The 15,171-nt window shown below is 48.9% G+C and overlaps 1 protein-coding gene across 2 annotated transcripts in view; it reads left to right on the forward strand.

The window, feature by feature from the left end:
* The window catches only part of PEX14 (peroxisomal biogenesis factor 14), a 146,955-nt gene extending 140,488 nt beyond the window's left edge, over positions 1–6,467 (forward strand). For both annotated transcript variants that reach the window (XM_072608832.1, XM_072608831.1), the window contains 2 exons: positions 3,715–3,806; positions 4,885–6,467. In XM_072608832.1, the coding sequence (XP_072464933.1) occupies positions 3,715–3,806; positions 4,885–5,344 (552 nt within the window). In that variant the 3' untranslated portion in view covers positions 5,345–6,467. The remainder of the gene's footprint in view (positions 1–3,714; positions 3,807–4,884) is intronic.
* Positions 6,468–15,171: the final 8,704 nt, after the last annotated feature.

A 15,171-nucleotide genomic window follows, 5' to 3' on the forward strand; every position in this document is an offset into this window, starting at 1 on the left:
CCCTCAAGGAGCTAATTTCTTTTGGGGGAAGGCAGAACACACAGTGGAGTGGTGGACCAGGGTGGGAGAGGAGGTGTATTTTTGATCAGAGAAGTTACAGGGTTGAAGAGTAGATTGAGAAGCTAATTGAGAGTTTTGAAAGACAAGTGGGTCTGGGTCAGGTGGAATCTCCATGGTCTCAGGGCCTGTGTAGCCAGGCCCCAGGTTAGTATGATTAACATGAAGGGGATCGGGGGTGGAGGGGAGATCTTCTTTGGGCTTTCTGAAGCCTCCCCAGTGAGAAGCTCAGGGTGGTGGATGCTGGTGTCCTGAGCTAGAAGTGGAGGGCAGGGGCCAGGAGGAGCGGGGGCATGAATATATGTGGGGAATGACCTGTTCTTGACAAAGCCATGCTGACCCTTTGCTATTTCGATTTATAAACTATCAAATTTTGCTGTCAAACAAAGTCAGACTTACCTGCCTATGGTTTTCACACTCAATTCTCTTCCCGTTTTAAAAAAGCCAATCAGGACATTGCTCTTCTCCAGTCACGTGGTACTTCTCTTGATATACAATCTCTTTCAAAGATTATTGACAAAAGCTAGGCTATCACATCTGCTAGTTCTTTTGTTACTCTGAGTTCTGATTCATTTGGATCTGGTGACTTGAACTCATCAAATCATCAAGGGTAGCTAGATGCTGTCTTACTGTTTTCCTAATTATCTCAGGTGTCAACTCCTTGTTAGCCATTTCTGTTCTCTCTTTTTCAGTACAAAGATAATTTTCTTTGAAAGAGAAAACATAAACAAAAGATCAGTCTGTCAGCTATCAGACATTTGTTAGGTGCCAGGGAGTGTGTGAGGGGCTAGGGATTCAGAGAAATGGAAAACCAGGCTTTCACCTCAGGGAGTTTACATCCTAATGGGGGACCCAGTGAGTAAGGAAACAGGTACATGCAAGATGCCTAGAGTCAACGGAAGGTAAACATAGAGGGGAATGGCCTTCTGCAGAAAGTATTGTTTGAGCCAAGTATTAAAGGAAGTCAGGGGTCCAGGTGATAGTGAAGAGGGAGGATACTCCAGGTGGGGGGAGGGGCATAGCCACAGCCACATCCCGGAGCCAGGAGATGGAACATCAGTCACCACAGCATGACAAGTCTAGCTGGATTAAAAGTGGACTAAAACATGAGAAGGAGCCAGGCTGGGAAGGGCTTTGCGAGCCAAACAGAAGAGTTTATGTTGATGAGATCTGAAGGAGCCGATCTCTTCTGTTTTCAGTTACCATCCCATCCATCCCAAGGAGCTCTCCTCCCCCTTCTTTGGTCCTCCTCTTTCCCCAGTAGAGCCCACAGACTGACCTCTTTTTGGTCCTTTTCTTGACAGATTCATTCTAAGCTGTCACTAGTATTTCTAATACTGGCCACTTGAATTCTTCCTTGTCCCCTTGGTCTCTCACAAGCACGTGTTAGCATCTGTTGACATTTTTGAAAGGCGAGTTTTTGGTGATGTATGTGCCCTTCTGTTTTGTTGCATGTCTTGTGAACACCAGGCTGACTGATAACCCCCTCTGCATGCACATCAGTCTCTTTTGGAAACTCCCCTCTTTCCTCGTTAGCAAAATGACCATATGTCTTCAGAAGTTCCTTCTTTGGAATTTACTCTTCTCCCTGGGCTTACTTCCCACATAGAATCCTTGGGATCCTATGTCTTCTTCCTGGGATCCCTCTTTTCACAAAGTCTGAGTTCTGTTGGTCAGGTGATGCCTACCTCTCTTTTCTGTTTTCCTCCTTTTCTCTTCCCTTCCCTTCTTCTCCCTTCTGATTTCCTCTTATCACAAATTCAAAAATAGAATCTTCTGTTCTCTAAAGGTTCCCATCCTTTCTGCCTCAGCAGCCAGATCCTACTTGACAACAACCAGATTGATCCAGAATAGAAGGTGATGTGAACCTAAATCCTCTTGGCTCCCAATGCCACACAAGGCAGATCTTGTAGGATCCTGAACAAACGAATTAGGAGAATCAAGCTCTCCTAAAATTAATTGTGATCTAGTGAGAAAAGCTGCTCCTGTTCTGTGTGGCTGCCTGGCAGCTGGCGCATGGATCGATGGAAGCTTGACATGGAGGACTAAGGCGGTCTTTATGCCAGTAAACCAGTAGACTCTGGCCAGTTCACGGTTCACCAGTTTGAGGCTTCTAAACTGGGATCTCTGCCTTTGTAGTCAGACTTTCGTGATGAGGGAGTGCTTGGGTAGACAGAGGGATTGAGGTCCTCTAGCTCAGCCTGTCCAGGAAAGGAGTCCCAAGTCGTTGTTCAACTCCTGCTCAAAGGCTGTCAGAGAGAGGGTGTCCCATTCTCGGTCCTCACAGCCTGTTCTGCTGTCTGCCTCCACGGCCCATTCTGCTCTTAGAGTGCTTTGGTTGTTGGGAGGGTTTCCCTCAGCTGCCTCTCTGCAGCCTAACCCCCACCCCTGCCCCAGCTCCTGGCTCTTGCTTGTTGAGCTCCTCCCTTGAAAACCCTTCATGTGAAGGGAGGCTTCCCATCTGCCTTGAGGCCAATGATCCCTAGTCCCTCAAGCTTATCCTCATATGACACAGACTCAGGGTCCTTTGCCAGCCCCTGGTTGCCTTCCTCTGGAAGCCCTCCAGCTCACCATGGTGTTCACAACAAGTGAACAAGTCCTGGACTCAAGAGGGTACTGGCACCACCCCCTCCCTCTTCCTGGGAGCTGTAGGATCTTCATGAACAAAGCCCAGAATCATAATGCGCTTCTTTCCCTGACACGTTACACCACTGTGCCTAGTGCCAGTGTCCTGAGAAAAGAGACGAACCAACAAGCATAGTGCCATTGCTTCCCAATGGATACCCTGGCCTTGGTGGCACTGAATGGAAAGAGACCTCTTGCTATCAGTCCTTGGCCCAGTCAGATGGCTCCATAGCAGGGCCGTAGGATTCACCACCTCATATGCTACCGAAGGGCTGCCTTGCCACAGCAGCCCGTAGCCCCACTGGCACATGAGCACCTTGAGAGCAGGGACTGCCTGGCATCTCTGTCCAGTTCTCCAGTGCTTGCTAGAGTGCTTTGTGTAGAGGGAGCTTTGAAGGGATATCCTCCCTCCCTTCCTCCCTCCCTTGTCATTTTCCAATCATGTCTGACTCTTCATGACCCCATTTGGGGTTTTCTTGGCAAAGATACTGGAGTGGTTTGCCATCTCCTTCTCCAGTTCCTCCACAGAGGAAGAAACAGACAAACTGAGTGAAGTGACTTAACCAGGGTCACACAGCTAGTAAGTGTTTGTGGTTGGATTTGAGCTCAAGAAGAGGAGTGTTTCCTGACTCCAGGACTAGTGCTCTATCCACTGTGCCACATAGCTGCCCCTATTCATAAGTGTGGCTATCCCTAATTCCTGATCCCTGAATTTGGCAGCTCCCCAGACTGAGGGCGCTCTGATCCTACCAGCCTCAAGTGACCCCCCCCACCCCCATTTTGCCTTGAGTTTATTTTGTGCATATCTTGCATATACTAACATGTTATGTCCCCAAAAGGACTTCAGCTCCTTTAGAGCAGGGACTATTTGATGTCCATCTGGCCCTATGTCCTGGGCAGTGGGCAGACTCTTTGTCTGACTGAGGCTGAAGTAACTGCCCCTCCTCCCTTGGAGGCATTCTGCTGGGGCTTCTGGACTGAGGGTTGGGTGATGCTGCCCGAGTCTGACCCCCTCTGCCTTTTGTCTTTCAGGCCACCACGTCCACCAACTGGATCCTGGAGTCACAGAATATCAATGAACTCAAGTCTGAGATTAATTCCTTAAAAGGACTTCTCCTAAACCGGTATGGGGGGATTGGGCTTGGAGCTGATTGCAGCCTAGACTGGGGAGGTGGTGTTCCTGATGAGTCCAGGCACTGGGCCTCTCTGGCCAGGCCTACAGGCTTGTCTTTCCTGGCAGTGGAATCTGAAGTCCTCCTCCTCCTCCTCCTCCTCCTTCTCCTCGCTTAGAAAATCACCTGGGTCTTAGGGGGTTCTTGCTCTCCAGAGGGCTCCCCCTTCCAGGGGAGTTCTCCCCTACATTTCCTGTAGCTCCCTCCTTTTCTCCTAGGGCCTGTACTTTCAGTGGTAGCTCTTGAGAGGGTAGTGCACCTTCCCTGGCAGTGGTCTTTGGAAAAGCTATGGGTGGCTTTAGGCAGGGAAGGGGCTTCCATGCCAGCCTTCCAGGCGGCCACTCCTTGTCTGCTCAGAAAAGGTGAACTTGGCCTCAGAGGAGAGGCTGCAACGACGAGGGTGCCTGGCTGGGGGAGGGGAGTGCCTGTCACCAAGAGAAATTCATGAGTTTTATGCAGCCAGTAAAGAAGTGCTTTTGGAAAATAAAAAAGGCAGAAAGTAGGCAGTTGGGTAACGTTGGAGCCAAGAAAACTACAAATTGAATTTCTTGATAGCATTTATGATACTGGTGAATTATGCAGGCATTAGCTTGTTTGCACTCCGCAGAGAAGGGGGCTGAGATGGAAGAGGCCAGTCTAGAGGGGGCAGAGGGAGGGAGCAGTGGGGAGGCAACTGGTTTTTTGGGGGGAGGGGGGTGCTTGTAGTTTTAGTTTTTAACTCTGTCAAAGATCAGCTCAGTCACATGGGGTTTGCTTCCTTAGCTATGGCCAGACGGGAGCCTTAGCATCTCCCTGCTTCTTCTAGATGTGGCTTTGGCTGGGGGTGGGGCTTGGTGATACTTGTCCTTTCTGAAAGGGGAGTCAAGACTGGTGCTGCTCCCGTGGCATGACTGGGGTAAGCTTTTGCTGGACTCCAGGACTCTGCCCCATTAGAATGTAGTGGAGGTGGAGCCCGGCAGGGTATCAGGGCCACATTTCAGAAGCCCTTGTAACACTCGCCTCCCCGCCTCTTTCCTTTTCCTCCTCCCAGGAGGCAGTTCCCTCCCTCTCCTTCTGCCCCCAAGGTCCCCTCCTGGCAGATCTCAGTGAAGTCCTCCTCTCCTCCTGGCCCCACTGTAGCCAACCACAACAGCAGCAGTGACATCTCCCCCGTCAGCAACGAGTCGACCTCCTCTTCACCGGTGAAGGAGAACCACAGCCCCGAGGGCTCGAAAGGCAACTATCACCTACTTGGCCCAGAAGAGGGAGGGGAGGTGGTGATTGATGTGAAGGGCCAGGTGCGGATGGAGGTGCAGGGGGAGGAGGAGAAGAGAGAGGACGAGGAGGAAGAGGAGGAGGAGGAGGAAGAGGAGGATGTGAGCCATGTGGATGAGGAAGATTGCCTGGGCGTCCAGACAGAGGACCGGAGAGGGGGGGATGGGCAGATCAATGAGCAGGTGGAGAAGCTGCGGAGACCAGAGGGAGCCAGCAATGAGAATGAGATAGACTAGGACCAGCGCATTTCCTCTCCTTTCATCCCTCCTACCTTCCCCTCTACCTGTCCACCACACAGCCCCTGCCCTCTCTCCCTGGAGCACCTTGCATCAGGGGATGGGGGAGCTCTTTTACAATTCACCACCTTTAGATGACTGGCGCCAGCGCTCCATGCACTCAACGTGCTGACTTTGCCAGGTACTGCTGGGCAGTAAGGATGGCTCTCCACTAGCCCTGCCTCACCCTCTTACCCTTCCACTGGAGCCCTCCAAGGGTGAGCTGAGCATAGCTCCAAGGACAGAGCTACCCCCTTTCCCTGAGTCCAGCCTGGAGGCCTCCGCACATCTTCCTGTGTCCTGCTGGCTTTTCTGAGCTCTTCCTCAGAAGAGTCTCATTTCTTTCCCTTATTTTATTACTACCCAAATTTTACTACCCAAAAACCAGTCTGGCCTTTGAGATCTGCTTGGCATAGGTGTTAGGCTGAAAGGCGTTGGAGTTACCCACTGTCCTCTGCGGTTCTCTTTCCCCTCAGGGGCATCTTGCCTTTAATACTGGTCATGACAACAGGTAGCTTAATTACCTGACTCCTAACTCCTCAGGTGAGAAAGGACATTCTCCATTACTCCCCATCATCTCCCAATCCGGGCCCACCCATGTCCTCATGACTGTTTGGTGCAGCAAGCATCTGGCTGCCTGCCCCTTGTCTCCGAAGTGGGCTACTCTATCTTCCCTTTTCTTGGTTGGATGATCAGGGGGTCAGAATGGTCAGTAGAGCCCCAGGGCCTGTGGCTGTGTGGCTGTCACCCAGTGAGAACTGGGCCAGGCCCTTCTGAGCACAAAGGGCCTTCCCAGGCTGAGCTGGCCTGCTCCACCTCTCCCTCAATCACTCCCCTGCTGTCCTAGAGTAATGAAATGACACAGGGTTTTTGACCGCTCGTTTTTGCCACATCATGTTCTTGACTGGTCCATTGGTGATACACGGTCCCTCTTCCCTGCCAGCTGCCAGCTGAGCGATTCCTGGAACATCTGAGTCTGTCCTCACAAAGAAAAGCTGCGCTCATTTGTGTGATCATGTATAGATTCCAGAATATAAGATATGATTGTACATAATTGTAATAAATAGGAGGTACCACTATTTAATCCTGGCTCATCAGCCTTTTCTTCTGGGACAGAAGTAACCCAAGGAAATGCGTGTGGGGTCTCTGGTACGGGGTCTTGGGGGTGAGGGTCACACTGGCGTCAATTCATGGATCCCACATAGTTAGTCCCAAACAAATCATAGGATTTTAGAGGTGGAGGAGACCTCAGAGGTCTAGTCCAGTCTCTTCAAGTCAAACAACCACGATGCAGCCTGCATATAGTAAAGGTGCAGAGGCAGAATTCAAACCCAGGTCCTTGGGCCTCAGGCCCATTTTTCATCCCCTTGTGCCATCCTGACTCTGCCTGTTTATTTTCTTACTAAAAACCAAGGAATCTGCCTGATTTCTGAGAATCGGAGGGCCTGGTAAATGGGGACATTCTTCTGATCAGAGAAGAAGGGGACCTCATATGACTGTATATAGACCTGCCAGGGGATGAATGGTTTCTCATTCCTTAAATGGATGAAGATTTTCTTCAGGAGAGTGTGTCTCTCCTTCCCTCTCCCTTCCCCCTGCCCTTCATGCTCTTGCTCCCTTTAATGTTCACAGAGCATTGAGCTGAGACTAGAAAAACCCCAAAGTGTATTAGAAAGAGGGGGAGTCTTGTCATCCACAGCATGCCCTCCGTACCCTCTCAACCTTAAAGGGTTTTGCCTTGGGGAAGGCACCCAGAGGCCTGGCGCACTCTAGTGCCTGTGGTACATTTTATATACATAGGAGGTTTTGGAAGTAGAAAGTACTTGGAGAACAACAGTCAGCGAAATGGGGAAAATATGTTCATGAGGTATGTACTCCTCTTGGCATGACTTAGGAGGGTCCCAGCTCCCTCCCTGATTTCCCTCCCTGCCTACTACTCAGGTACTGGGCACTGGCTCCTTTCTGTGGTAGACATCCCCATCTGTTTGTAAGAACTATGTTTTTTGGGCGGTTCCCTGGTGGACATTGAAGGGACTTAGGCTTCTCTCCAAAACCACCTCCCATGGCCTGAGTGGAAGAGGCCAGAGCGTTGACAAGAAGGAGGCATCTGGGGTCCTTGGTGCTGCTGCTGCCTCTAGATTTTTCCCTCAGGCTGGGCTTCAGGTCATACCTCTACCCTTAGAAGGGGGCTCAGGAAGCAGCGCTTTTATCCCTGGGACCACGGGGGAGATGCCATTGCTTGGACCCTCCTCAGCCCCATTTCTGCCTTTTCCTTTTAGATCCCAACACTCCAGTTTCTTCAGGCCTCTCTCGTCACCCATTCCTCAGTGCCCCAAAAATGAGGAGGCACGTCAGACTTGAGTTAAATGTGTATCAAAGCAAAGCTTGATTAGCATTGGATGAGACCAAGTCAGGAGCCAAAGTGAGATCTCTGCAGACTGGCCCTGGGGTGGAGAGGGTGAGATCTAGCGTGGTCATAATAGGGGTCCCTGGGAAGTCATACTTGGATTCAGGAATTCCACTTTCCGATGAGAGACATAGATCACAGTCTATGAAAAGAATCTGGAGGTCTTGCTGAACTGCAAGCCCAGGGTGAGTTAACAGCATGGTCGAGACACTAAGAAAAGGCTAATGTCATCTCTCCCTTTTTGCCTGAACTTGTGATTTCAGCAGTGTAGGGAACTCTTCAGTCAACGGCAGTACCTAGAGATGAAGCGTCCTACTGTGGCCAGTAACTGTTAAAGTCAAGACTTGAACCCAGGGCTTCCTAATTCTGAGACAGACTACCACTTCATCACACTTCCTCTCATAATCTCTCATGATCTTAGGCTATAAGCACATAGGATGCAGGTAAAAGGAGGTGTGTCCACGCTAGCATAGACTGACTGACCACATTCAGAAGTGGTGTGAAGGCACCATAATTTAGAAGGAAATTGGCAGCCTGAAGCATGGCGTGATGTCTGACAGGGCTGGCGACAATGCTGTATGAGTTGAACCAACCAATGGGTTGAAGTTGTGGGAATGTTTGGTTGGGTTCGATTGAGGGGCACATGGCACATTTTAGCCATGTTGAATTATTCCAAGGTTTGTCATGCAGTCTTGCTCCATTTGTCGCCAGAGTGCAGACTCTAGAGTAGTGGGTAAAAGGTGTCTACACACGGAATGGCTTGTGCTACTCTTGCTAGCTGTAGCAACTCCCATTTCAGTGACACTAAGAAGAAGCTGGTTGGTTCAGCTAGAGGGTACAGTAGATAGAGCACTGGCCCTGAAGTCAGGATGACCTGAGTACAAATCCAGCCTCAGACACTTATTAGCTGTGTGATCTTGGGCAAGTCACTTAACTCTAATTGACTCGAAGAAGATGATGGTGGTGGTCATGGAAGTAGTATTAGGTTCATTTTACAGACAGAGGACTGAGACTCAGAAAAGATATGACTTTGCTTATGGTCATGCAGCTCTTGAGAGGCAGGCTTTGAACCCAGGTGTCTCCTTCCCAGGTCCAGGGTTCTTTGTAGGCTTCTCTGTAGCATTGTTGGAGTAGTTTTGATGCCTGTCAGGGTTATTGTAGCAAGCGTCAGGTATGGGTTGGGTTAGGTCCCGGCTCCAGCTAAGTGATCCTGAACTTCATGACCACTGTTTCTCCAACTCCTTGTCCTTATCCTCTTGTTTTGCCACATTCCTCAGTCTGAGGGGATTCCATTTCTAATATTTATAAAGCACTTGAAATTTCACACATACTTTACAGATACCTCGTTGGATGCCCACAATATCCCTGGAAAGTAGGTGCTATTATTAACCCCATTTTGCAGATGAGAAAACTGAGTCAAACAGGTTAAGTGACTTGCCCAGGGTCACACAGCTAGTAAGGGTCTAAGCCTGGATTTGAACCCAGCCCTTCCTGATGCTGGGGCAGCTAGGGGATGCAGTAGACAGAGTGCCTGGGTCTGAAGTCAGGGAGATTCATCTTCCTGAGTTCAAATTCAGCTTCAGACATTATCTGTGGCCCTTGGCAAGTCACTTCACCCTGCTTGTCTCAGTTTCCTCATCGGTAAAATGAGCTGGAGAAAAAAATGACAGCATCTCTGCCAAGAAAACCCCAAATAGACATAACTGAAACAAGTGAACAACAAAACTTCCTGCCGCCAGGTCCCCCTACCTGCCACCTTCTCCTGAAAGAGGGAGAAGTGAGCCTTTCCACCCTCAGTAAGAAGGTAGAAGCTCATCTTCTGTGAGATGTAAACTTTCTTACTGTTTCTCCCACTCATCCCACCCCATCCTGCCATGCATAACCAGCATGGGGTAGTTGTGGGCCCCAAGGAAGGTTTGAAAATGGCATCACAGCCAGCAGAAACGTAAAGCTGTCACTATGATACATGCAACTGAGTCCAGAGGGAGCATCAGTACCAGAACCAGAAAATTTTGGAACTGGCAATGGGTACCTTGGTTAAGGAGGGAAAAGTATTATTAGTAAATAAAATAACTATCTCAGCATGCTAGCATCGAAAGAGACGTCACTGTCGTCTGAAACAACCCATCCTCCAACAGAGTCCCCTCTTAACATATACCCAAGAAATAGTCATTTCCTCCCTTGCTTAAAGATCTCAGATCAACTGCTAGTGCCATCCCACCCCGCCAAAAAAAAAACCAAAAAACTGCCTTGGGTTCACCTTGTGTGTAGTCTCTTTCCATTTATTCTGTACTTTTTTCAACTTACTGGGCTCCCATTTAAGTGTAAACTTCTTGCAAGAAGAAATTCATTGTCTTTTCGTGCCTGGCACATAGGCCCTTAATAAAGGCTTATTGATTGGTTGGTTGATGGATTCTACTTTTGGACAGCTCACATGAGGAAATTTTTCTTAGCATCTAACTGACATTTACCTATGCAGTTGCCACTCATTGCACCTGGCCTTGCCTTCAGGAACCAAGTAGAGAGAATTAGTCCAACCCCTCATTCGTTGGACAGACATTCAACAATGGTGGTCAGTCATGTATCCACCTGCACCCTCAAACCTTCTGCAGCTTAAACATCCCTGATTCCTTCAACCAGCCCTTCTCCGGCATGCCCCCAGGCCTTTCACCATGCTGGTTGCCCTCCTCGGAATCCTCTTCCTTTAATCAATGTCCTTCCTAAGCTGGGGCACCAGAACTGAAGGCTTTTCTCTAGAGCCAAGCCAAGAGTGACAGCTTGCTTTTTCATATGTTGTATGGACCCTAGTACAGACAACTGTATCTTGCCTCCTCCTAATCGGAGCCCTATTCTGATCCTTTATTTCCTGAGAAGTCAGAAATCTGGAGCTTGTGACTGAGTCTGATTTCTGGGCTTCTGGTAGAAAGAGGCAGAGACAAAACCGTATCAACCTCAAGCTACATAGATGGCTGCTCTAATGATACCAAGAGGAATGGAAGGAGAGATCAGGCCAAGGATCCCTCAGTAGAGTGAGGGTGTGTGGTGGGCAGTGCAGGAGAGGAGTATGGGAGCTCTTCATGACCATGGTAATGAGCCCCCTGACCACCTCCAAGTGCTTCCTCTTAACCCTCCAGCCTGAACTGCCAACGATCGTACCACAATTGGGCAAAGGCCCTGAGTTCTTGCTGGGTGGGAGGGTCATTTCATCCGTGGTCATTTTCAGATCACCTTTAGAGGGGCCCTATCAGCTGGGGCCAGGAAGAGAGACGCTCAGGAAGATCCCCCCTTTCGGATGGAGAGATCCTGCGTTGGGTATCTAGCTGCCAAGGGCCAGCAGGTCAACTTCCAATGGAATTCTCCTCAAGACCCAAGAGTCTTCTTCAGAACAACAACTGACCCAACCCTGGAGGATTTGGCTCAAGCACGAGACTTATTGCTTCTTGGTCCTCTCTCTCCTCCAGTTCAGTTTCTTACTGTTTCTCCTACCCATTGCACCCCCTCTGCCATACATAACCAGAAGGAGGCATTTGTGGGCCCCAAGAAAGATTGGAAAATCACATTTCAATTCATAAAACACTTCTTAAGTACTTAGTATGAAACCTGAGTTCAAATACCATCTCAGACATTTAACTAGGGCTATGGGGGATGAGGGGGGCAGGAGAGAGGAGTCACTTCTCTGAGCCCTCATTTGTAAAATTCAAATGACAGCACTTGTATTGTTACTTTTCCAGGGTGGTTGTGAGGGAAATGCTCTGCAAAACTTAAAATTAGAAGTTATAATTAAGGCATATTGTGATGAGCTGGGATACAACGGTAAAAAAAAAAACAACCAACTCCTAATCTACAGAGAGCTTACATTTTACTGAAGGATCCAGCCTGTCAAATAAACAAAGATACAGTAATTTGAGGAGGGAGAAAGCAGTAGCAACTGGAGAGGGTCTGAGGAGTTTTCTTGGAGGAGGGGGTATGGCTGGGATTTGAAGGAAGGTATAGTGGAGGGGGGGGATGCCTGCCAGGTTTGCAGCGGCTTGAGTAGGCAAAATGGGGGTGGGGGAGCAGGAGTCGGCCTCCTACCTTTTCGATCTTTTTACACCTTACTCCCCACCCATTCTCTCTGACTCAGTGGCACTGGCCTCCTGCTGTTCCATAAACAAGATCCCCATCTCTCAGCTCTGGGCATTTTCTCTGACTGTCCCAGTCACCTCTGCCATCTGGCTTTCTTTTAATTCCCAACTAAAATCGCACCTTTCTCAACTTCTCTTAATTCCAGTGCCTTCCCTCTGTTGATTATTTCCTGTTTATCCTGTATAGAGCTTTTTTGTTCATGTTTGCTCTCATTAGATTGTAAATTCCTTGAGGGCAGGGACAGTCTTTTGTCTCTTTTTGTATCCCCAGCATTTAGGGTAGAGCCTGACACACAGTAGGCACTTAAGAAACGTTTATTGAGTGCCTATTGATTGGCAAGTTGAAAAGGTAGTTTAGGGAGGGCTTTGCACATCCAGACTAAAGGGTTGTAAGGAGCCAAAACCCTCTAGATTTTATTGAATGGGGGAATGCCATGATCAGGGCTGTACAAACAATTTGGATTCCATTTGGAGGCTGGATAGAAGAGGGGAGAGACTGGAAAGAGGAGGCCACAGTTGTGCCAATGTGGGGGCAATACAAGAGGGTCTGATCTTGAGGGTGGTAGCTGTGTGTTTGGAGAGAGGGGGGCTTCTGAGAGATTGTGGAGAGAGATACCTTGGGATGCTCAATCTGCAAGCCTTTTTTGGGTAACTACTATGTGCCAGGCACTGTGTTAGGTGCTGAAGATGGAAAGAGTCCCTGCCCGCAGGAAGCATAGATTTCATGGGGAATACAACGTGTACCTAAATTGGTATATACAAGATCTAAAATAGGAAAGGTAATCTCAGAAGGGAAGGAACCAGTTCTCAGCACACTTGGGAAGGCAGGAGGAGGTGTTGGGGCTGAGTCTTTAAAGTAGCCAGGGAGCCTTGGTGGAATTCAGGAAGGAGAGCATCCCACATCCCTCTTTACTCCAACTGTCCTCTTCCTTTTATTGTTCCTGTATTTCTTGGCCAATCTGGGCTTTCCTCAGCTGACTTTGACCCTATTCTTTGGTACGCGGGAGCAAAGTTTGCAAGCTCCCAGGTTGAGTTTCCCCATCTACAAAGGGGAGCCAGGCACCCAGTGCTTGGAAGGTGTCCTTGGGCAGCCTCTGTAGGAGGCTTAATTGTCCTCCGTTTCCTCTTCCAGATACACCTCCGAGAGAGTGACTTACAAGGTACTTTTAAAACTCTCTCCATCCAGACCTCCCACACACATACCCCGCCAGAATCCTCGAACCTTCTTAGACATTCCACAGTAAAGCTAAGAAAGAATTGAAGGTGAGGGACAGAAACCAAGGAGCTGCATGCAGGGGGTAACTTGTGGGTTCCAAGTGTTGAATTCAGAGAGAGACGGAGAGGAGAGGAGAGGGGAGGGGAGGGGAGGAGGTGGAAGGGAGGGAGGGAAAGAGAAAGAGAGAGAGAGAGAGAGAGAGAGAGAGAGAGAGAGAGAGAGAGAGAGAGAGAGAGAGAGAGAGAGAGAGAGAGAGAGAGATGAATTCAGGGAAGAAAACCCATCCCCAAAAAGGCATGAACACTACCTAATAAAGGCAGCAACTGGACAGAGGGGGGAAAACCGCCCTTTGGAAAAAAAAAAGGGCCTTTCATTAGAAAAATAATACATTTCATCCAAATAAGGTAAAAATATTTGGAATGGGGCAGAAGTGAGCAGCAGGAAGCATCTGTCAGGCTCTTTCGGGAAGGGGGGATGATTATTAAACTCAATTACAATTTATTTTTGTAGAGTGTCTTTCAGAGAAGAAATGGACCCAAGTGCTTTGCAGTCTAGGTGGGGGAGGGGGGGCGCTGGTTCACAGTCTTGTACATCTTAGAGATAACAGGGTCTGTCCCCCCCAGCTGTTCCTGTGCCTTTTCTCTTTTCCTCTCTATTCTGGCTGATTTTGGATTCAGTTCCTCCATTGGCCAGCTGGGTCTCACACCCACCTCAGAGAAGGAAAGAAAGCCGACTGTGGCGGGGACAGAGGTCTGCTGGGCTGTGGGACAGGTGCCTTAGTGTCCCTGGGAGAAATCTGCCTGCCACATTCCATCTTGCTCCATCCGCTGAATTCACAGTTCTCCCAAGACACTCAGAAATATGGTCATTGAACCCAAAGTTTCTTTTCCAATCACAGTACTGTTATTATTCAATTATATTCAATTCTTGATGACCCTGTGGACCATACTGTCCATGGGATTTCCTTGGCAAAGACACTGGAGTGATTTGCCATTTCCTGATCCAGTGGATTAAAGCAGAGACTTGCCCAAGGTCACATAGCTAGTGCATATCTAAGGTTGAATTTAACTTGGGTCTTAGCAAGCGCTTAACTAGCGCTCTCTCTACCCAGCCACCTAGCTGCCTCCTAGGCAAACAGAGGTTAAGTAACTTGCCCGAGGTCCCGCTGTAAGTATTACTATTTGCTTTTTTCTCTCTCCTCCATTACTTTGTATTAAGTTCTGTTACAATGTATTCCACTAACATTTCCTAGGAAACTGTAAGGTCCTTGAGGACAAGGAGTGTTTTGTTTATCTCTGTACGTCCAGTACCTAGAGCATGTTCTAACACATAATGAATGATTGAAAACCATTGATTAAGCCCCAAGCATCGCCAAGTGCTGGGATACAAAGAAAGGCAGAGATGTCCCTTGTCCTCCATGAGCTCACTCTCTGCTGGGGAGATGACCAGTAAATAATTGGGTACACACAAGATTCATAGGGAGTAAATGGAAGGTCACTTTAGAGGGGAAGACTCTAGCAGGACCAGGCAAGGCTTCCTGTACAAGATGACATTTGAGATGAGTCCGGAAACCAGGGGTATAAGGACGGGGAGGGGAGAAGAGAGAAAATTCTGGAACTGAGATCCAGCCATTGTGCGGGGAAGGCATGAAGGTGGGATGGAGTGTGGTGTCTGAGGTAGCCAAAGATGCCCATGTTGCTGGATCACAGCATGCGTGGAGAGGAATCAAGCGTACAGAGACCGCACTGGGGGGACCAGGCACCAGATGGTGAAGACAATCAAGGCTCATTGAATCATCTTGATGTGCTAGAAGCTGGAATCAGCCCAGGATCCTAGCTGATCAGGGCTGCTAGATCTGAAGCATCCATTTGACTGTCCTGGGGATGTGGGGGGAGAGGGTGTCCCCTGGTGGGGGAGGGAACAATAAAGAAGCATAAGTGTGTGTGCGTGCGTGTGCATGTGCTCGTGTGCACATATGTGTTGCTGGGTTTTTAAATGGAAATGCTTTAAACGGCTTCTCTCCGCCCCCCCCCCTCCAAAT

The sequence above is a fragment of the Notamacropus eugenii genome, chromosome 5, assembly GCF_028372415.1.
Source record: "Notamacropus eugenii isolate mMacEug1 chromosome 5, mMacEug1.pri_v2, whole genome shotgun sequence".
NCBI lineage: Eukaryota > Metazoa > Chordata > Mammalia > Diprotodontia > Macropodidae > Notamacropus > Notamacropus eugenii.